Source organism: Symphodus melops (assembly GCF_947650265.1).
Source record: "Symphodus melops genome assembly, chromosome: 12".
NCBI classification, from domain to species: domain Eukaryota; kingdom Metazoa; phylum Chordata; class Actinopteri; order Labriformes; family Labridae; genus Symphodus; species Symphodus melops.
The window spans coordinates 4,685,395-4,706,898 of record NC_136702.1 but is presented as its reverse complement, the minus strand read 5'-3'; the positions used below and the strand labels follow the sequence as shown (position 1 = coordinate 4,706,898).

General features: G+C 40.6%; 1 protein-coding gene across 2 annotated transcripts; it reads right to left on the bottom strand.

The window, feature by feature from the left end:
* Positions 1 to 294: 294 nt before the first annotated feature.
* shox (shox homeobox) lies at positions 295 to 10,737 on the bottom strand. 2 transcript variants are annotated; one of them, XM_079357370.1, is made up of 6 exons: positions 10,276 to 10,737; positions 8,373 to 8,581; positions 5,036 to 5,093; positions 4,748 to 4,857; positions 2,633 to 2,845; positions 295 to 2,277 (listed from the first exon to the last, which is right to left on the bottom strand). In XM_079357370.1, exons 1-6 carry the CDS (start codon positions 10,514 to 10,516, stop codon positions 2,188 to 2,190), a joined length of 921 nt encoding a protein of 306 aa, XP_079213496.1. In that variant the 5' UTR covers positions 10,517 to 10,737; the 3' UTR covers positions 295 to 2,187. The 2 variants fall into 2 exon arrangements, with proteins under 2 accessions (XP_079213496.1, XP_079213497.1); XM_079357371.1 differs by having other exon boundaries at positions 4,748 to 4,836; positions 10,276 to 10,736.
* Positions 10,738 to 21,504: the final 10,767 nt, after the last annotated feature.

The window sequence follows — 21,504 nt, the reverse complement described above, 5'->3', positions numbered from 1 at the left end:
TGTGATGAGCCAGGTTTGTGAGCGCCGAGTGTACGGGAATGTCAACCAAAGACTGATATTGATATTGATCCAAAGGTTGAAGCAGTTGCTGAGATTCAGCTACGACACGGTATGAGAGGCAGAGAAAGAATCTGCATCAAGTGACTCAGTATTATCTCAGACATATGGTTATATCTGGCATATGGTTATTTCTTGTTCTGTTCGTGAGTATGCTAAGACAATATGTTTCCAGAGGAGCGTTGTATTTCTTAGTGCATGAGCGGTTAAAGCAGTGTAAAACTCAAGTACAAATATTTATAACTTTATTGATAGTTTACTTGTACAAGATGTACATTCATATTTTGTGAATCAAAAAGGGGGGAAAACAAACGGTACGATGATTCATGTTTAGGCATGCTTGCATATGAAATGAGAATCATTTAAATGGGTACAACAAATTCCATGGAGTATTGTTCAATTCAACCATCCCTGAAATGTTTGTAAACTCGGACACGCTACTTTTTTTTTTTCCTTTAGGCAGACGATGCACTACAGCCACATCTCCAGATTCAAATTTAACACTTAAAAAAAACCAAACATACAAAAATAAATGCAAAGCCATGTAAAAATGTACACTTGTAGTTCAACTATTTCATCTTTCATAGACTTTCAGACAAAATAATAAATAAAACACCAATATGTTTAATTTAAAATGGAGACATATAGATAAACGGTTCTAAATGGAGGTCTGATAACAGAGAAAATGCTTTTTTTTAAGGGGGGGGTCTGAGACAGTTCATGTGTGGCACAGCTCTGACAGCAGTATCCAAAAGGCTTTCCCAAACCAATCCTTGAATTCTAACACAATCCAAATGCTCGATTTTGTCTGGATCAATTTGGAAGGAACAGAATCGTTTTGGAAATAATGATGAAAAGTCACATTTCACATGCAGAATTAAGCCTTTGATAATGTAAACAACTGCTTGTTTCTGGGTTACAAAGCTGATTTGATTTGATCAAACTACCAACATCCCAAAAATTGTTTTTCTCTCATGTGAACAGAGAAGTGTAAATAAATGTTCCAAATCCCATTTATTTCTGCAACATCGAAAAATGTGCTCATGTTTTCTTCATCATCTGTACCTGATGTACACAGAACTGCCCACACCAGAGGTTATGCAGGATATGGCACCTTTAAATAATGAGCGACTTTTCTCCAACTCAATAAAATACACACTGCTGAAGAAAAACTGGTGTTTGGCAAAAAACTTCAACACTCTCAACAGTGCATGAAAAAAAACAACAAATGAAAAATCATCGGGTCTCGTATCGTTGAGGATTAACTGCTAGCTGTTTTTTTCTCCTACGTTTTCTTTTTGCTATTTACAGTATTGCACTTAAACTGCACACCATTGCATTTCAGTTTGACTGATGCTTTCTTCATATTTTTCAGAATTACAAAAAAAGAAAGGAGAGAAAAAACTAAACGTTTTTTTAATACCCTTTAGCCAAGATAATTGTCCTTTTAGCGGATCACATGACAATATCAAACCCCGCCCTCTTCCCCTGTTTTTTTTTTTTTAATTAGTAAAGTAGTATCTGCTTGTAGTGCCATTTGTAAACACCCACCTACAAGACCCTGAAGTGCAAAGGCTATCTTCACTTCTTTACCCGGGATACAACACAAAAAGAGAAAGAAATAAAGACAGATAGAGAGGGGGAGATCAATTCTCCATTCTGCAGCAAAGGAACAAATAAAGTTGTTGCTCTCGTTTAAGCACAAGTCCATGAGAAGGAGGGTATCAAACCGTGACGGTAAGCATTGTCTTTGCAGGAGGGGTTGTGGGCCTGGAGAACGGCAGTGTTAAAAACAGTTGTTTATATCAGGTGTGGTCCTCCTTTAGAGTTCATGCACTCTGCAGCAGCAGGGAACACAGTGGTTGGAGACAAATATGGCCGTTTTAATGCGTTTTTTCTTTGTTTTAAAAGTGACGGGGGGCAAAGAGAGAGGGGAATGGGGTGTAAAGGTGAGAGTCCTTCCATTGCCTCTGTGAGTCAGTTTCCACAAAAATGTTCAACCCCCTCCACACTGTCCACATAGCAGCAAACCTCAGCGACGGAGGCTCTGCTTTTTTGGCCCTGCTGCTGCTGCCTGCCCGTTTGCTTTGCTAACGTCCTCTGCTCTGTCAGGGGCCCCGGACCCGGCCCTCAGACAGACATCCACATGTGTTTGTACGGTCCTTGGGATGTGATCTGTGCCTGGAGTGGACTGAGCCACTGGCCCCGCAGAAGTCCTGCCTGTTGGGGCGAAAAGTAAAAGGTGATTTCATTGGTATTTAATTACCGTTTCTCTACAAGTGGTTTGTTTTGGCAGCTGGTTTTGTGACAATTTTCTCGCTCCCCTCCTTTTTTTTTTCTCCTTATTTTCTTCCTCAACCCCCTCTCTCTCACTCACCCTCTCCCCCCTCTCTCTGTATGTGTTCCTCTCTTTCATTCTCACTTCTCAGTGTTTTTGTTTAGTTTAGTTTTAGCTGTGAGTGTCACGGCCCTTTCACAGGCTCAGTCTTGTGTGAGAGGCGATTATGGGCATCAGGCGAGCGGAGGGGCGGCCCGGTTGGGGTCAGAGTCCCAGAGCCTCGGCGTGTTTTCTTGCCTTGAGTCGCAGGTCGGCGATGCTCGAGTTCTTGCTGTTGCTTTTGGCGGCTGCCGCCACCGCCGCTGCCGCAGAGGCCGAGTCAGCGAGGGATGCGATTGGTAGTCCGAAGGGAGGGGGCGGGAACATCAGGTAGGGAGCGTGAGCAGCCAGGTGAGGATGCAGGTGGGGGTGGGAGTGGGTGACGCCGTCCAACTGGAGCTGGGCTTGGACCTGCAGGACGGGAAAACACAACGTCAGCCAGGCCTCTTGTGTGTGTGAGGATTTTGGTTTCACAGTCTGACACTATTAAACTCCCCCTCAAATGTTACCCCCTCAGAGCTGTTGCTTACTCTGTGTTTTCTAAGAAAATAGTTAAGGCTGCACTCTGCGCTTTAGCCCTTTTTTCATGTCAGCTATTCTAAAAGTTAATGAATCATACATTGCTCTCAGACACCACATCCAATTTAATCGTCCAGAATCAAAGTGTTTCTAGGACCCCGAACAGATTTGTTTAATTCAGACTGAGAACTCGCTTATACCCTTGGAAATATGTGAGTCTTGTTATCCTGATTATGTATTCAATTGCATAAATAAACAATTTTGCACTAAAAAGATATTCACATATTTGGAGTTATAAATATTTATCCAGACATATTCCTGAGTCGACTGGGGGGGTGGAAAAGGGAACCATAAGGAGCATAGAATATCAGTTTTCACATTCTTGGCAATTATTTTATAAGAAGTAGGTGAAAATTAAGCATCCAGTAACTTCAGAGGGAAAGAGCTGAGCCTGTTGCCATTCCTCATGTGTTTCAAACACCGCAGGAAGAAGTGGGGAAAGTGTTCGTGCTTTCTACTCCAACCAAAATAGAACGATTCAGAGTCAAAGTTTGAACTCCGCTAAATATTATTTTCTCGCTTTGCCTCCTTTTATGAAAATGACTCATGTCGAAGTTGTTCAATAAAAGGGGAAAATTAATTTGAACTGTAGAGCTCAAGTATCAGAAGCATTCACACATGACCGGCAAACATTTGGATACATCTCCTTCAGGAACACTCAGGTAACTGCAGCAGGTCTCATAACTTCAAAATGTTGAGAAGTGGAATTATTTCGTATTAAAATGCACAAGCACGTATGGAAAAACTATAAATGAACTTCTGAAATCTTGAGGCAGAAACTGATCCGTCCCTGACAAAACAGGTGGTGGATGTTTGACGTTGTTTAGCATTAGGGTGTGTATCGTGTTTAAATCCTCATGTACATAAGTTGGATACACACGTGTGCACTTAAAGCGTGCGTTAGCTCTTGTTTATAACGTTTTCTTTGTTGCTTAGTAAAACTTGATAAAGATGGACAGAACGACATGACAGTAAGATTTTAGGCCAGATTTAAAGCTCTCTTTCGCACCCTGGCCAACATAACCACTATCATCTATTCACTTGTTTCACATACGGCATTGTGATACCAATGCAGTATTCCAACCTCAAACAGCACTCCTATCTCGGTATGCGGGCCTCGAGCCTCCACCCCTGCCAGCACAGCTCAACGCCAATATCCATCAGAGCCCACTCCATTCCCCCCGCTTTCATCATCTCTTTTATGTGCTTGCGCCTGCCCGTCGCACTGTTGGCTTAATTAGGCCGCTGCTTTTTTCACGAAGGGGTCAGGCAGACAACACAGCAGCCCGGGACGCAGAGGCAGATAACAGCAGATCAGATGTCTGTCCACCTCTCAGACCCTCTCGTCTCCTCCGCACGCAGCCACGAGGTGAAAGGTGCAGTGAGCTCTGACAGCTCCCGCCCCTCCTCCAACACACACACAGTCTCTCATTTCACTCATATTAGAGCTGCATATTGCCTGTAAGCTCATGTGTACAATTAGAGAAAGCCCACTTTGAGTCCAGCACATGAAACATACACAAATCCTAACCCTAACCCTAACCCTAACCTTTCCCTATATATATATATATATAACATTATATTTATTAATTTTTTTTGCTGAGTAGTCATCTTTTTCTGCAACTTTGACACTTTTTCTGGCTTTAATTGGGCCTGAGTTTGTATTGCCACATTGAGGGTTTCTATTTTTTGAGGCTTTGTATGTTGCTGAAAATGCAAAAATATCATTCCTACCTGTTGGAAGGGCATCCGTAGGGCGCCCATGTTGACATAGGGTGCTACTCTGCACGCGTCGAGGTGACTGCCGGAGCCCAGAATAACACCTGGAGAGAAGGGAAAGATGTCTGTCAGACAGCCAGACAGTTGTTGTTATGTGAGATGAGGAGGTCAGAGGTTTTTTTTTAACACATGCTGTTAAAATAATGTTGTCAAATTTAAAAACTAGAAAAATTAAAGGAAAAATAGAAGAAAATAAACCAATAAAATCATTCAATAGAGTATATAAAAGTGGGATTTATTTACCTTTGTGCATCTGGTTTTCTTGTTTTCGACATTTCGCTCTTCTGTTCTGAAACCAGACCTAGAATTGAAAAAATATACATCCGTAAGAAAATACAAGAAATGGCTTGAAACACTTTCAACAATGTTGCCAATAATGTTCTTAAAAAAAAAACTAAAAAAAATAAAAAAAAACATTTTAAAGATATTATCACAAGTTATTAACAAGACCACTCATTCTTCATATAAAAAGGAAAACAAGGATAGTTTAGGCGACATATGACCAGCAGATGTAGGTAGCTTTTCTTGCAAATGCATTGCAGATTGTTTAAGAAATAATATAAAGAAGCTGTTTTGGGATATTGTGAAGGCTGAAAATGTAAAAGTTGTTTGCCTGGAATTTAATGAAAATAAACACAGCACTTAAAAAGAAAAATGAAATAAAACCACAAAGTGCACGTAAAAGAGATTAAACCTCGAAATGTAATTTAGATGCACATTCGTGTTTTCGTTCATTTTAAAAAATGCAGTAAAATGACTACAAACGCTGCACCAAGCAAGTTAACAGAACCTATCATACCGTGTGAGATAATTGATTATCAGAAAACTAGGATGATGTGTCGCCATGGTATTTAAAAAAGAAGAGAGAGAAGCCTTTGGTTAAGCAGCCTCCAATTTGTGCGCGTCTTTGAAGCTTCAGGCTGCAGGCTGCGTCCTATTGTTAATCATCATCAAGCTAATTTGCCTGGTGAATAACATTATCTCCCCTCCCCTTCGACCCCGCAATGATTATCATTTACAGACGCGAAATTAGCGGCTGGTCGCGGACCACAAAGGGCGCACACTGATGATGATAATGATGATGATGAGTCAAGGTGCCGCGCGTGGAGCCATTTTGGAGCTGCGTGAATCGACGAGCAACATTTATGTCGATGTAATAACAGGATGGTCGATAAACTGTCTATTAGAGGCTGAGACAAGCGAAAAGAAGGAGAAAAAATGAGGTGGCAATTAAAATATTGTGTTTAATCTGTCTGAAAAATGGCATTAAAAATACTGTTTTATAGAAAAGTCCCGATATAGAAGTGACAAAATGAGACGTAGGCTAGAGGAATATTAGAAACACTATAAGAAAGGTTAAGGACTTTAAATAAATTAAGACACGACGTTTAATTTGATCTATTTTATTTTTTGTTGCTGTTAAGAAATATTGTCAGAATAAAAGAGACTTGAATAAATATATTCTAACAAAATGTGACTTTAAAAAATGCCACAATAAAGTCATACTATGGAATATTTTCACAATTGGAAAGTTAAAAAAAATCGTACAATTAAATGAGATGTTGTGGTTTTATATATTCCACCATTATTATTATTAGTAGTACTACTATTATTAGTTTAATAAAGACACAGACTAGGAATTGTCCTGAATGGATTGGCGGTGTGTAACACACCGTGTGTTACCACCTATACAAGATGGTAGAAAAGGTGTATATGAGAATCCCTGGTGATGTTACATAGACGCACAGTAATCCCTCAGATAAATCAAGGCTAATATTAGACGGGCCCGGGATCAATTCCAATTACGCACCAGTATGTTAAGCAAAGTGAACTACACTGGTTCAGACAGTTATTTCTTCATTAAGGGCCACTCAATGATGCGCTTCACAAATACCCTAATCTCATTTCCTTTTTGATTTTTTAATAGAGACAGTGAATAATGACATTTAATTTAGCAGCGCGCCAGAAACCCAAAGATATTAGTCGTAACTGAATTACTGCCTGCTCCTCACCAGGCTCTCATAACTTTCAATTAGATTCATTGACAGCTGCTCGGAGCGCGTGCAGGTTTCTCAGCCTGCAAGAGACCTGCTGCGATTCACTGCCTCGAAGTGTGCAGGAAAACAAGACAACGTGACGTTAAAAAAAGTGATTCTAAAGGATATTTATACATTTCAAGGAGTGAAAACCAACGACTTGTGTGTTTTTTTTACCATTAAATTATTAACTCGCCTTCAACTGCTGCTCCCTAAATTAACTATATTCGTAATAGTTGCAACATTATCACCTTCTTCTGACCACGTTCAGCTGTAACGATAGTCTCCATGATGGGTTGTATTTATCCGATTAGAAAGCTGAACAGCAGCAGAGTTGGGCCAGTATCGAGTTATTTCTAATCTGTTTTTATGGGGGACACTACATCAAGCCAATGGCAGATATTACAAAGAAAATGAGGAGGGATCCGAGTTGACATAAGAGCGCGTCCCCTGAAGCAGCCATTCAGGCTCTTCATTCATTTTAATCATTGCTTTGGATTTTTTTTTCTTCCTCTTCTTCTTCCCTGAAGGCTGCTGGGATCGGAGGAGTGTTTTGGCTGTGCAGGCCTGCAGCTGCAAGTTCACGAGGCAGTTACGTCCCGCGTGATTTACAGCAGTTTACACTTGTTTGATATTACTGACTGACTTACTACTACAAAAGAAGCAACCTTTAAAAGTGTATATAATCAGTTGTTTTAAATATTGATTATACCATCAAAGCAGGCACTTCTAGATTTAGTTAAATATACAGTTTACATTGTGAATTAATTCTAATCTGCAAGCCTATTAATCCTTAAATATATAGTCTACATAAATAATCCTGCAGATTATATCAACCGAGTTTTTTTTAAGCAATCACAGAAACGTTGTATAGCCTCCGACAGGAATATTACACACCACAAGGAATAAAAAAAAAAGACGAATAATTCACGATGGACTCCCACAGACACTCTATAAAGTCCCTGAGGAACATTACAAGACTATTTCAGACATCATCTCTCAGGCTGGTGAGGTCATAATGCCTGCAGACGAGTGAGCTCTTGACTTTTGTTTTGTTTTGTATGTGGCAGGGCACAAACACACAATGATCTCCTAATAGCACAAAAAACATTGGAGAAAAATAAACCGTGTCACGTGTTATTTTTTTTTTATTTTCACAAACTCGAAAGCATGGTCCAGTGAGATCAAACTCTGCAAACTGCATTATAACTACACTGGAGAAATCTGCACCGTCGTTAAACACAATGTTTTGCAACCGTTTCGATATAGGCCTATCAACAAATTATTAAATAAATCGATTTATTCAGATTTAACGTAAATGCCTTTCCCACATTTATACAAAACTGATTTGACAATCACATGTATAAAACGTCTCATTGAGGTCCTAAAATGTAATCAAAGGCACCAAATAGTACGAGGACATCATGAACTGTGCACTTTTGGGACAAAAACACGCTCGAGCCTGCATCTTGTTTGTTGCTCACGCGCTATACGAAGAGAATAAGTGCAAAGACAAAGGATGGAATAAAGGAAGAGTTCCTGACCTGCACCCTGGCCTCGGACAGCCCCAGCCGCTGGCTCAGCTCCTCTCTCATGAACGCGTCCGGGTAGTGCGTCTCGTCGAACAGCCGCTCCAGCTCGTTCAGCTGCTCCAACGTGAAGTTAGTGCGACTCCTCCGCTGCTTCAGTTTGCCCTGCGCGTCCTCGTCCTCAGACTTCACGTCCTCCTTCTTGTCCTTACACTCGTAAATCCCTATCACACGGCCCACAAGTTAAAAGAAAGACAGGTGGTAAGTCTTCGAGGAGATACATCACCATTCACATGTAGCCTACATTACTGGAGCTCATATAGCCCACAGTGAAAGCTCTTTTGGGGGCCTAGATCCTGGTCATTTGGCAGCACACTCAAACACACACAAACACACGCAGTCGATTTCTTCAGTAGAGAGAGGCCTATGGCTGCATTTCCAGCCTCCATAAGTCTTAATGTAATGTCAGTGCCGCTATAGAGGTAAATCAGTCAATGCATGGCATGGAAGCCTAATAAGGTTATAGGCGATTTAAAGAGCAGCGAATAAAGCCCGGTATAAACGGAAGAGATTTAGGTCTAATTACTGGCCTCTGTATAAAACACACACACAATGAGGATATATAGGGCTTTATATTAATAATGTCAGTCTGAACATTTTAATCCACCAGAAATCTTTAGATTTATTTTGAAACCATGAATTTCAGACAGAGTTAAAGGATACAAAGCTGTCAGTAAAGTAGCCTGTTGGTCAGTGTGTTTTATCACTCTATAATGCACTACATAGGCGTTTTCTAGTATGTTGTTTTTAGTAACACACTTGACAACTAATGCAGGTACATTTGTACTGCCTTGTTTGGACATATTTAGTTTGTTGTTGGCTAACATGAAAGTTAGCCAACAAGTAATTTAAAATGTGTATAATATATAATACTCGACATTGTGTTAATTGAATGAATAACATTAACGCCTTTACCATTAATTAAGAGTGAAAAAAGGATAATTCTGCTTTATCTTGAGCCTCTCTCTCTCTCTCTCTCCCTCTCTCTCTCTCTCCTGCTGCAGGATCAATATAGAAGTTGTGAGTACTCACTAAATGTCTACAACTCTGCACACTTCACACTATCTGACTGCTGAGTGAACAGGGGCCTGGCCTGCTTTTTTTTTTACTGCACTTTTAAACAAGCCATTAATAACAGCCATTATTTTACTAACGGTGTGTTAAATGACTGGTTTCTCATGTTCAAAGGAATTTAGCATTGCACAAATAATACCAAGACGAGCATAATGCAGGAGAATTACAACCGCATCACTGCAATGAGTGTAAACGTCACAATAAAATAGCAGTAAAAGTTTTTAAATAATGCCAAAAAGTAATTTCATATTTTATTTCGCCATATCAATCAAGATCATTTCAAGATAAAACTGTGAGCGATTATAGAACATGGGCGAGGGGAGACTGCATTACACCTTACAGTGCAACAAATAGGAATATTATATTCGCCTATCGTGTTCCTGAAAACTAAATAGAACAAGACCCCATTGATAAAATCATATTCTGTTGTAACATTGTCAAGAAATTGACAGTTGAATAGTTTTGGGTTGTTTCTTTTCTTTTTCTTTTTTTTTAGCGTAAAACAGGATGTCTGAAACAATGATCCCAGAGTTAGAGGGACGATCAGACGAAAGGCCCACCTCCTGCGTTCTCGCACAACACATTTTAACAACAGATTCTTGTTGTGAGTTTGTAAATAAGGTCAAATCAAACGTCTGTTATAAAACAAAATATTTTACTGGTAGGTTTTCGATGAATATACAGAAACAGAACCGCCGCTTCCGATACAAAACATCTGAACTTGAGACATATCCCCGATACAATGCGGATCATTTCCTCAAATTTAAAAACAAAACGCCCTTACCCTCTGTCGCCCGGGAAACATTAAAGTCCTTCAGTTTCTCCTTTTCCAGCTCGACATGGTCCTTGAACAGATGCACCGGGCAGCCATCCGTTATGTCCTGCAGGTTCGTGTCGGGGCTGCCCAGCTCGCGCGCCCTCGTCAAGCCGCTCTCCAAAACTTCCCTGTACGTGATACTCTCTTTGCTGCTCTCCTTGGTTTTCTGATCGAAAGATTTCGACACGAATGCCGTAAGTTCTTCCATGGCTCGGGGCTCTGGGCGCTCAGTAGTGGTCCTACTCCTGGAAATCCACCGTGAAGTCTCAGTATAAAGTACCTCACCGTGTCTATAAGGTACCAGCTCTGCACGCGGATGTATGCGCTCGTTTTTTTGGAGGCTGGCAGCAGCAGCGATAGACAGGAGAGGGGTGGAGAGGAGGTGAGATCACTCCTGCTGTTGTGACTGTGTATTTGAGAGCACACTATTTATACACGGCCACCTCAAACCCAGCCCCCCCACCCCTACACCAACCCATACCCCCCTCTTCGCTCCGATCTCTGTGTCTTGAGCAATTACAGGCCGCCCCGACTTTGCAGAATTCAACTTTCAGCAGCTTTTTTTTCTCTTCTTTTTCTTCTTCTGCTACAAATCAATGCTGGAGCTGATGGAGGCGGTTAATTGAATTACGAGGTCATTAAAATGCCCGCGGTGGCTCACTCCTACGAGGAGGAGGCTGTAATGTATGGCTGTTATGCCTAATTAAATCGGCGAAGATTTAATCAACGCGATTATAGGACGGAGATACAAATGCTGGGTTTGAGGGATCGCCCCTTGATTTTTTCCTTTTTTTCTTTTTTGAGTTGACAAATATGTTTGAAAGCTAATCTGTGCTCCATAAGCCACCTCTAACCTCTGGTGTATCAGCTGATTGGACTTTTCTCTAATGTGGAGTTAGTGCACATGCAAGGAGAGGTCCAGCAAAACCAAATTAGAATGTAAAAGTACTTTAGTCTATTTGAAGACAAAAAATAATGATCATTGAACCTGAATTTTTTTTTTTTATAAAAAAAAAAATATTTTTCATTCATGTTCAATTAATTTCAGTCAGATTTAATTAAGTGTTAATCCTTTGTTAAATTAAATTATGCACTGAAATTTTATTTTCTTTCTTTTTTCCAGATATGTTCAGTTTTAATTGACTATTAAACATATAAAAAACCTACATGCAAACTAGAAATCATAAGAGAGAACAACCCGAACCCTTTCTTTAGCATTATTATTTTTGGGGAGAAAAAGTCTGATTTACTGATTCTTTAGAAGTTATTTTTAGCGCTCTCTTCCTTCTGTGAGGCTATTTTCACCAAAAAACTCAATCATAACTGAAAGTAAAGAGGCAAACGTCCAGTATTCAAAAAGCAACCAATAAATAATCATATTATGATATTGTGATAAATATTTAACTCCGATAAATTTGGCTCCCCTCTGAGTATTCGCTTGTTCTCCTTTGTGGCTTCCGGTTACAAATATGAGCAACAAATCAATAGATATCAGCAGTGAAAAAATGTTCCCTCTATTTACAGGCTTTTCATGGAAATAAGTGAGCCCATAATGGCTCCACGTTATCTCAGCCGTTCATCAGTCCAGCACACAAACACAAAAGGCCGCGAGAGGAGCCGGATCCCCCAGGGTCTCGCGCCCTGAGCGGCCCGCCACAGTGAAAGTCTCATATCTCAGCCCTCTAATGACTCAGTTTGATGTCTCTCCATTTATCAGCGCGTGCGCTTCACATCGCTGCGGCTCACGCACAAGTCGAGGTCTCTCCCTCGTGCCATGAACTGCGCCTTTTGTTGTTAATAGACCTAAATCCTCTTTAAGACGCAAATCTGCACTCCCTGTCGTGTGCCTTGGTATCATCCTACAATAAAAGTGGCGTTTACAAATGGGACACGTGCGCGTAACGAATAATCCAACCACAGGGCTCCATAAATATACAATTAGTTGAGAGATGTCACTTTTACGCACAACTTTTGCACGTGCCACCCCACGTTGATATGAAATATATACCTTCATTTGGAAATTTTAATGCGTAATTTAAAATAAAGCAGTGTTAAACATGACAGCATGTGCACGTGCAGTAACAAATACCAGAATCTAACACCCTTATCAAACGGAGTTAATGATTTTATAATTAATTTATTGTTAAGAAATAATTATATGAGTCTGAAGTATTGTGTTTAGAACGTAGTATCCTTACGACTGGAGCTCATTTCAAATTCTTCAATGCAACAAAATATTCATCCAGCATAATAAAGGAAAACATATCGCCAGAAGGCCCACAGGCAATGCATGTTTAATACGAATGACGAACAGAGTGCCCAATTAAAATAGGACAACGTATTAAATACTCCTTTTCATTCCTTTAATTTTACCTAATTTTTTTTTATTTTACTAAAGTAATGGTCGATTTTCAGTTGTTGTATTTTTAAAATAAAAAAAAACAACAACAATTGAAAATAATCTCCTGGATTTGAAGCACGTGGTGTCCAATCAGCAGCATCCTGGAGGAAAATCAGAAGAGATCCAGGAGGGATGCTCTTTACGCAGCGACGCTGCTGTCGCTAACTGTTCGAAACTCTTAAAGGGGCCTCAATCATATTTTCAGATGCAGCTCACTCCGCGCGATCACAACACCCCGCCTCCCCTGCTGCACGTGCGATCCCGCAGAAAAGCATGGCATTTTTAATTATTCAGTTGTTTATTTACTAAGAGTGTTCTTGTTGTGATTAATGTGTCAGACCACAGAACAGACAGGGACATGGTGCGCACTTATACACACATTTTAAAGCAACATTTAAAGTATAATAATTTTGATATAATTTTAAATTTGATCATAATTATTGCACTTAAATTACACACTAATGCAATTCAGTCACATCTATAGTAAGGGTTTATTTTTCATTTTGAAGTTGAACATTTTATTATTCAATGTGTATTTCTATAACACCAATACACATTTTCATTATATATATATATATATATATATATATATATATATATATATATATATATATATATATATATATATATATATATACACTGTACAAATAGGTATTGAATTGATAAATAAATATTTATTTATCAATATTCAATACCAATTTGTTTTGAAAACTGTTTAAAGCTGTTTCTTTTTATTGCACATGCAATATGTTGTGTAGGTTCTCATCTGTCGTTTAGGAAGGTGTTAATCAAATCAAAGCAAATGTGAAAGGAATTACATTTACTTAAAACTACTTTCATTGATCTATTGGAAAAATTGCATGTGCAAAGCATTATTCGACATGGCTGCAGCTATCTTTACGTTGAGTAAAATATCGCCCTCACTCAGTCGCAGGAGGTGACAGCTCTCTGTCATACTGTCTATAAACCTCCTTATGCCTCGATCGCCCATTTACTGCTAATCAGTGGGCTGAGGAATTCCTCCTCTACCTGCTTGTGAAGGCTTTGGAACATTATCAAGACATCAGCAGACTTAAATGAGTCTGCGTTGGCTGCAGGAGAGCAGAGACTCACAGAGAGAGAGATAGAGAGAGGGAGAGAGAGAGAGAGAGAGGAGGAGGAGGAGGAGAAGAGGGGGAGGGAGTAGAAACAGATAGTGTAGAAGAAGGAGGGGTTGCAGAGTGCAGCAATGCAAATCAGGGAGCAAATTAGGATTGTGTTGCCCTCATTGATCATCCATCAGATTTACACAATTTGGGCATAGTATTGGATGTTAGACTTGAACTGTGTGAGCGTCCTGTGGCCTGCGTGTGGGTCTGACTCCCTCTGGAGCTGTTCCATCCAGATTTAGAGACAAGAGGAAGGTGATACAGGGAGGGTCAGGCGCTCATGTCCTCACTCCAACAAATGCCACAACACTGTTTCAACCTGTTCCCTCAGCTAGACTAATCCTTCATGTGTGGAGGGACGGATGATCCTAAATGTGGATCCCAACCTCTGGAAGTCTGCCAGTTTTCTTGGTTTTCCTCTTGTGGGAGGGTTCAACAACTAAATTGCATATTTATTAAAAAACGTAGGCGTTTAAATATAGTCAAAGGGTGAGATATTTGAATAATATCAGCATTATTGAATTAGTTATGGATTTTTTGATAATTATTTTTGGCGCTTCGCCCAGAATGGACAGTGAAACTTGCAGGATATGTGAAGAAGAAGGAGGGTCAACATGCAGCTAAGGTCTAAGGATTGGAACTGGATTTTAAGAACAACCAACTCTACAGTTTATCCTCACATGTCTTTTGAAATATAAATAAAGGCTTCCAAACTGGCAGGCAAAATGGGCAACCATTGCCGCATTGTTTCTCCTTAAAATTGTGCGTGTACTCAGAAAATGCTATTTGTAAAAAGAGAGATAATAAAACGTGTTCCTATACTGTTTATATTTCTTTGCACCATTCTCCAGCAAATTCATAAATATGACTGATTGGATTGTCTAAATGTTAAATTCAACCCCACGAGTGCATAGTGGTTTCTTTATAATAAAAAAACACAAGATACAGCTTAAAGACTTCACCTCTGGTTTGTAATATAATACACACAACTGTAAAGCTTCTTTTAGAGCATCATATGTCCAAATATCATCATGTCGTTCTGTGGGGAGAAGGGAAAAGCCACCAAGATGCAATATACCTGAATGTGATTCAGCAATGCAGTGACACTGTTCAATTGTAATCCGGCGCAGAAACAGAACAATTGTATTCCTCCCCCTGGCGGATAGTGTACCTGTGAGGTAGAGGAGGAGTTTACCTGGCAGTCGTGTTAATGACACTGATTGTGTGTTTGTTTATCAGCCTCCTCTGGCTTGTCTGCAAGCTGCAGGGATCTCGCGGTTGCTACATTGTCTGGTGCCTTCATTTATAGGTCCTCTTTTCCACTGCTTCAGCGGTCCACTGAGACTTCAGACTGCTCTGTGTTCAAAAGCCTCCTCTGCCATCTAAATGAGGCTTTCAGGGCAAAAAAAAAGAGAAAAAAAATTCAACATGAAACTACCACAATGTGCAGAAGATTAGCTTGCACTCGACTAGGATGTTTTGGGAATACGTTGGTTCTCCTTTTTGGATTGTTATATCTCCCTAACTGCTATACCCACAGGGCACTGAGGCCTCTAGTTGAGGGGGGAAAAGGCATAAAATTGACTTTATGTCCTTAAATGTGGCGCAGATTTGCAGGGAAAACACAGTAATCCACTGACAATGGTTGGAAATCCAACACAAACTCCTTTTCTTTTCCCCTCTTTCTCTCCTTAACAAGCCCCAGTTAGCACTTCAGGTTAAATCTACTCACTAATTACTCGCATCTCCTTTGATGAAAGGAGTTTTTTCCTCAAGTTCTTTTAAGGATACTATTGTTCTAACGGTCAAACACTCAGGGGAAATGCAACGATTTATACGAATCAATAGCATTCAAATAATTCATGACTGATCACATGGTGTTTTAGCTCCTTATTTGCAGTAGAAACCCATGTTTTGTTTGGCTCCCAGAGGGCAACATGAAAGACCGGGGGGGTGGGGGACGAGGCGAGGGGAGACATGGGGGTGAATTGGGAATGGCACTGAAGAGAGTGCATGAGGATAATGGGAGGACATTGATCATTTGGTGCACCAGAAGACAACTCAAACCTGCCAGTGGAGGGCTAACAAGATGTATCATTTATACATTATTTAGACGTGTCTGGGCTCGTTCGAGTACATTTCGTTACATCAGGTTTGCATCATCATCTTTTGAGGGGGTGACATGGACTAAAATGCTACTTATGCGGGCTAATCTTTATTGTTCAGAAGAAAGAAGAATACATTTTGCACAAAACAACAAACCAGCGTAGCAGCCAGTTTGTTTGAATCTACTACAGTGCATTGTGGGAGCAAATAAATCCCCATTTGGGCAGCGTTAGTCAGTCACAGCTTGAAAAAGAAATTAATTTTGTAAATGTGGAGATGGATCAAGTTCCCTCTTGGCAGGGGGAGCCATCCCACAGACATGTTAACAACGTCTTCAGAGACCAATGAGGCCCATTTACAATAAGTGTCTGTTTTAAGTCGCTTTGCTTTGTGTGGGTATGTGCGAGTCTCACCACAGCGGGCTATAAGGGGTCCCTCTGGTGTCAGCCGGAGAACGACCATTTGAGGCAGACAGGCTTTTATGGAGCGATGCTACACTTTCTCAATCACACAATTAAAGTCTGGAGAGAAAAAGAGAGAAAGGGAGAGAGAGCTGAGCGTAAAGGGAGAGGGATAGCTTCTTTTACAGAGAGTGATTTATGTTGTGGTGTGGAGAAAAGAGGAGTCCTTGATAGATGACTTCATTAGATTTAATTAATGGATCCGAAGGCCCGACGCAGACAGAGGAGAGACAGAACAGGGAGAGAGTGGATTTGAGGAGGGATTGAGGGATACCAAAAGGTGAAGAAAACACAGAAAGGGTCTGCCAGGAAAACAGAGGTAGAGCGCAGAGAAAAAGGGTGAATGGAGAACAGATGCCAGAGATTAGGATGAGAATGGTGGTGCATGAGGAAGAGGAGGCTTGTTTTTATGTGCTGAAGGGGTGAAAATGTGATCACACAGAGCTGCCATCTGTAGCTGGGACTCCAAGGAAAGACAAACGTTCCAGATAAACCAGTTGTGGAGTGTGGGCATTGTTCAATGTTCTTAAAAAAGACACACACTTGTGACAAAACAACACACTCGCATGTACGTAAGAGTGATCGGCATGTGCCGCAGGCTGTCTGTTGGCTGAAGGCAGCCTTTGATGGGCCAAATCACTGCCTCTCTCCTATCAGACGTGTCTGTCATGTCAACCCTTTGAATTTCTCATCCCTCTTCCAAAAGAGACAGAGGCCAGAAGCGCAGTGACTAGAGTTAAACTCCACTTTTTGTAGCCTTGAAGCCAGTTTGACTTCTTTATCTGTGGCATATAGGATGAGAAATTACAAGAGCCTTGACCATATTGGGATTTTACAGATTTTGCATTGAGCATGAGGATAACATACAATGCACTTCTTTTATTATTTTTTTTATTAATGTCTGTTGTGTTGGTTCATCCAATGTCAATAATTTTTATTACCTCAAAAAGCGATTGATGAGAAGACAGACTGGTGCACACCGTCAAAAAAAAATAATCATAAAGGTAAACTGCAGTTGACTAATCATGCCTTCATGTTTATTGAATGATTTCCTTACCATTGCAGGGAACCGTTTGAACAGTACTGTGTGATTGTTTTTACCGTTTGTGTTATTGATTGACATTGGGTTACATATTAAATATGATGTTTCTTGTGTGTTGTTTTCCATGTTAGGAAGAAGGGCAGAGCTTCATACTCTCCACGGACAGTCATTATGCTCTGCCAGCTGATAGCTCTATGAGCTGCTGTAAGCAGAGATCAGCCGTCACCACTCATCCATCCATCTCTGTCTGCTTCAACTCAGCTCTGATGGAGGGAAGGAGACCCTCAGAAGACCACAGCAGCTGAGAGCGATAATTAATCTAATTCCCCTTCAATTCATTTCACACACCTAATCTCCAGGTGCAGGAGGGACAGATGTGGCTCTGAAAAAAATGTCAAATCAGATCAGGAGTTTAAAATTTTGCACTGTGAAATTCCTGATCTCTTTTTGTTTTAATTACCTCAGCTCTCTCATCCCACCTTTCCTCCCTCCTATCCCCTCATCTGTCCATCTTTGACGGATCCAGGCACCAATCACGTGGTCACATGACATGAATGGCTAATCAGTAGGTATTAGTGTGTGTTAACAAGCCCTCAGCTGAAAGACGATTCCCCTTTCGATATTAAAGAGATAACACAGCAGAGGAGCAAAAAGCGAATGGCCCTCAGCCTCCAGCTATGCTTCCCTCCAAAGTTGTTTTCCTGGAAAATTAGTCGATTGACTAATGGCGTAAATGCTGTTAATTACCGGCACCAGTACCCCAAACAGTCGTCTCTGCCTGTAACTAATAAGAAATCAATTAGCTAATGAATTGGTCATTAAGTGAAAAGCTAATCTTGGCCGAGGTATTTTTTTAATGATTATTTTTTGCCTATGATCCTGGCTAATTGCCGTTGTCATACGGCGCTCTCAGCTTTCAGCATGCCTAATGAAGCTTCATTAGATCATAACTGGCACTCTTGGAAGATTCACAGGCAAACCTGCTTCCCAATTATTTTTAATTGCTAGACATTCTGCACAAACAAGTGCTGCTGCACCTTGCGGAACAGGAGAGCTCAGGCTGGCTGTGGCGCGTATCCTTCATGACTTCATTTGAAGCGATTAGAGCGCGGGGCAGGGTCGTCGCCGAGCTGCTGTTGTCTGTGGTGGATTTAAAGAGCCCATCAGCTCAAACTGCTGGGCTCATTGTTACGCTTCCTTCCTCACTTTGATTTGGACGCAGAGGAAAATCTGCAGCTTCAACCGTGGCTAAGCTGGCTCCGTGTCGCCTGTGTGCACAGCCACTGATGGACATATATGTTACACACACACGGACAAAGAAGATTCATGTCTTTTACTGGCATTTCTGTGCAATTACACAAACACAGACAGAGACAAACACAAATATATAAACACACACTGCGCCTGCACTGTCATACCTGTACATGTGTCAGCTGACAAAAACAAAGGAGAGAGAGCATCCCTCCCGGGCATGAATAATTAAGAAAAGACAAAAGAGTCTTGTTTTTTTCCCTCCAGTTTCTCCTTCTTTTGTGTGTCTAGTAAACCCCAGTGTAGTGTACTCTGAGTTCCCCATTAATAAGATGGAGGATCATTCTCTCCATGGTGCTCACACAACACATGTTTCCAATCTGACCCTGTGCAAGTATCTCCCTCTAACGTGCAAGAGGCTTGTGGTGAAAAAAACAAAAACCTGCTGAAGCACGTAGGAGCCTTTTCGACAGATTATCCCGAATTTGTGTTCCTCTCGGACATCAGGTCTTATCCCAGACTGTTGCTCTGGATGAAACTCAAAACATGCTGCTTCAAGGACTGAAGTGGCAGTTTGTCTTGCTAAAATTGACAAAAGAGAAATCAATCTGCTTGTTATCAAAACAACTATTGCGAAGTTCAAAATCAATTTAGTCAGCAGATAAGATGTTAAACACGTGCTGTATATCTGAATTAAGAGAAACTTTACTTTAATTATACTATGACAAACATATCTATAGTGCTGTCTACTGTCTGCTATGCTGTGATGCTAAGCTACATTTGCTGCAGACAGTGCTGGGAGTATCTCTACACCTAGGAAGGTGAGCACCCCCTGCTGGACCAAGCAGGACATAAGCATTGTTTTCTGCATTTAATGTTCTGCAGAAGAAGTTTCCATATTTGCACTCATAGGGAATTCCTTATGTAGATACTTAAATGCATGTATTGGTAACAGGCCTGTATCAGAGAAAATCAAAGCTGACTAATATATTGGTCACGCTGTAACAGAGTATCGGGGCATATTTGCCAAATCACTTTACAGGTTTTTAGCCAAACAATGCACCTTTGAGAAAATAGCCAATCCTACCAACTCCCAGGAGCTTGATTTCATGGCCAAAGCCTCTCATTTTGCAATGATGCCAAATATCAGCTCCAGGTGCCTTTGTGTACGTGTGTGTCTGTCTGCACATGTGTTTATGTGACACACTGAGAGGAGGGCTGGGCCTACTTCCCTGGCAAGCTGAAGTTTGATGGTGGATGAATGGCACTCCAGATGTCTATCAATATTTAGCAGTAAACATCCCGGGCAGGCGGGGAGACGTGGCAGCTGAGAACATGAGGTGGTGCAGCTCTGAACTGTTGACTTTCAGTTTAACTGGTTAAACTGGAAGAAAAAGCCTCTCAGAAGCTGGCAGCCCCCTGACACAGCTGTGACACTTTGCCTTGTCTGATTTGTTGGAAGATGGATATATTTAACACTAAAATAGACCCTTTTTGATCTCAGTTAATATGATATGTCTTCACACACACATGTCTTTTGATTGATTTATAGAAAACAGAACTAACAAACAGAAAATAAGAAAAAAAGGGGAAAGATCTTATCAAACTTATCCCACATATGAATGCTGCAATGTACACATACAACTAAGTATAGGTTAAAAAGGTTCAAAAACAAAAAGAAATTGTTTTGATTAAAGCAACTTACAAGTCTGTATTTTGGAAAATTGGCCCACAAAAAAAATTTTGGGGTGCAATTAAGTCCCTCATCCTTAGGATGACTATTTAAAAAAAATATATATATAATAGTCATCCTCTCTATTAAAAGTAAAATATCCCTAATATCATGGTGACAGTAGCTCAGACTGTGGAGACTTGTGTAAGGAAATTAAGGGTCGCTGTTCCAAGTCACATTGTGGAAAAATATGTGCCAGGTCACTTCCAGAATTCTGCCGAGGTCTCCAGAATTCCCCCTCTGGCATTAATGAAAAGTTGACTATTTCTTCTTAGTCTAAGCTAAAATCTATAACTCGTATGTTTCAATCATATATAGTCCAACAAAGTACTTCAATTACCATCATGGGGTTTGTGGGCACAACAGGTGCAAACAACAACCTGGATCAAATTTGCTAAATAGTGTTGGTATTTCATCTCTCGACTCTTCAATACAGATGGACATACTTTAGCTTCTGAATCTTAAATTACAACATGTTATTCAATTCACAGATAATCATAAATCTAATAACTTCATTGGGTCTGTTTTTTTCTTCTTCTTTTGCTTTAGCCTTCACCCTTGGACTCACAAACACTCACACACTCAAATCCAATTACAACACATCTAATTGAAGTTTACGAAGCCGGGGAGAGCATATGCTCATTGAGCCAATTGAATCATTGGAAAAGCTCACAGTAGGCCGAGGACCTGCCAGAACTGCAGCTGAGGAAAATATGTGAAGACCTGCATCTTCTGTCCAAGACTGTTAGTGAGAAGAAACGTACAGACACTTCACATCGAGAATGACTTGCAAAAGCAATATTGGGTCACATGGTTTGTTTTGGTCAGGGTTTTTTTTAGGCTCCATATCTTTACACACCTTACTTGCTCCTTTTTTTTTTTTTTTTTTTTTTTTGAGAGCCGGCTAAGCTCTGACATCCACACACGTCTACACGTTCAGTCTGACATCAGGCCCTGTGGTAAGATGCTCCTTGACCGGCCTTGATCCGCAGAGGAGAGAGTAAGTGGAGGGGAAGTAAGATAGACAGGAGCAAAGACAGCCTGTCAGAGTTAAA

Bases quoted from the DNA above. Each gene is read 5' to 3' on its own strand.
- shox (XM_079357370.1), bottom strand. From the start codon at position 10,516: ATGGAAGAACTTACGGCATTCGTGTCGAAATCTTTCGATCAGAAAACC. The intron at 2,846-4,747 runs GTAGGAATGATA...CCCGTCCTGCAG, and splicing joins TACGGATGCCCTTCCAACAG to GTCCAAGCCCAGCTCCAGTT. The intron at 2,278-2,632 runs GCAAGAAAACAC...TCGCCCCAACAG, and splicing joins TCGCCGACCTGCGACTCAAG to GCAGGACTTCTGCGGGGCCA.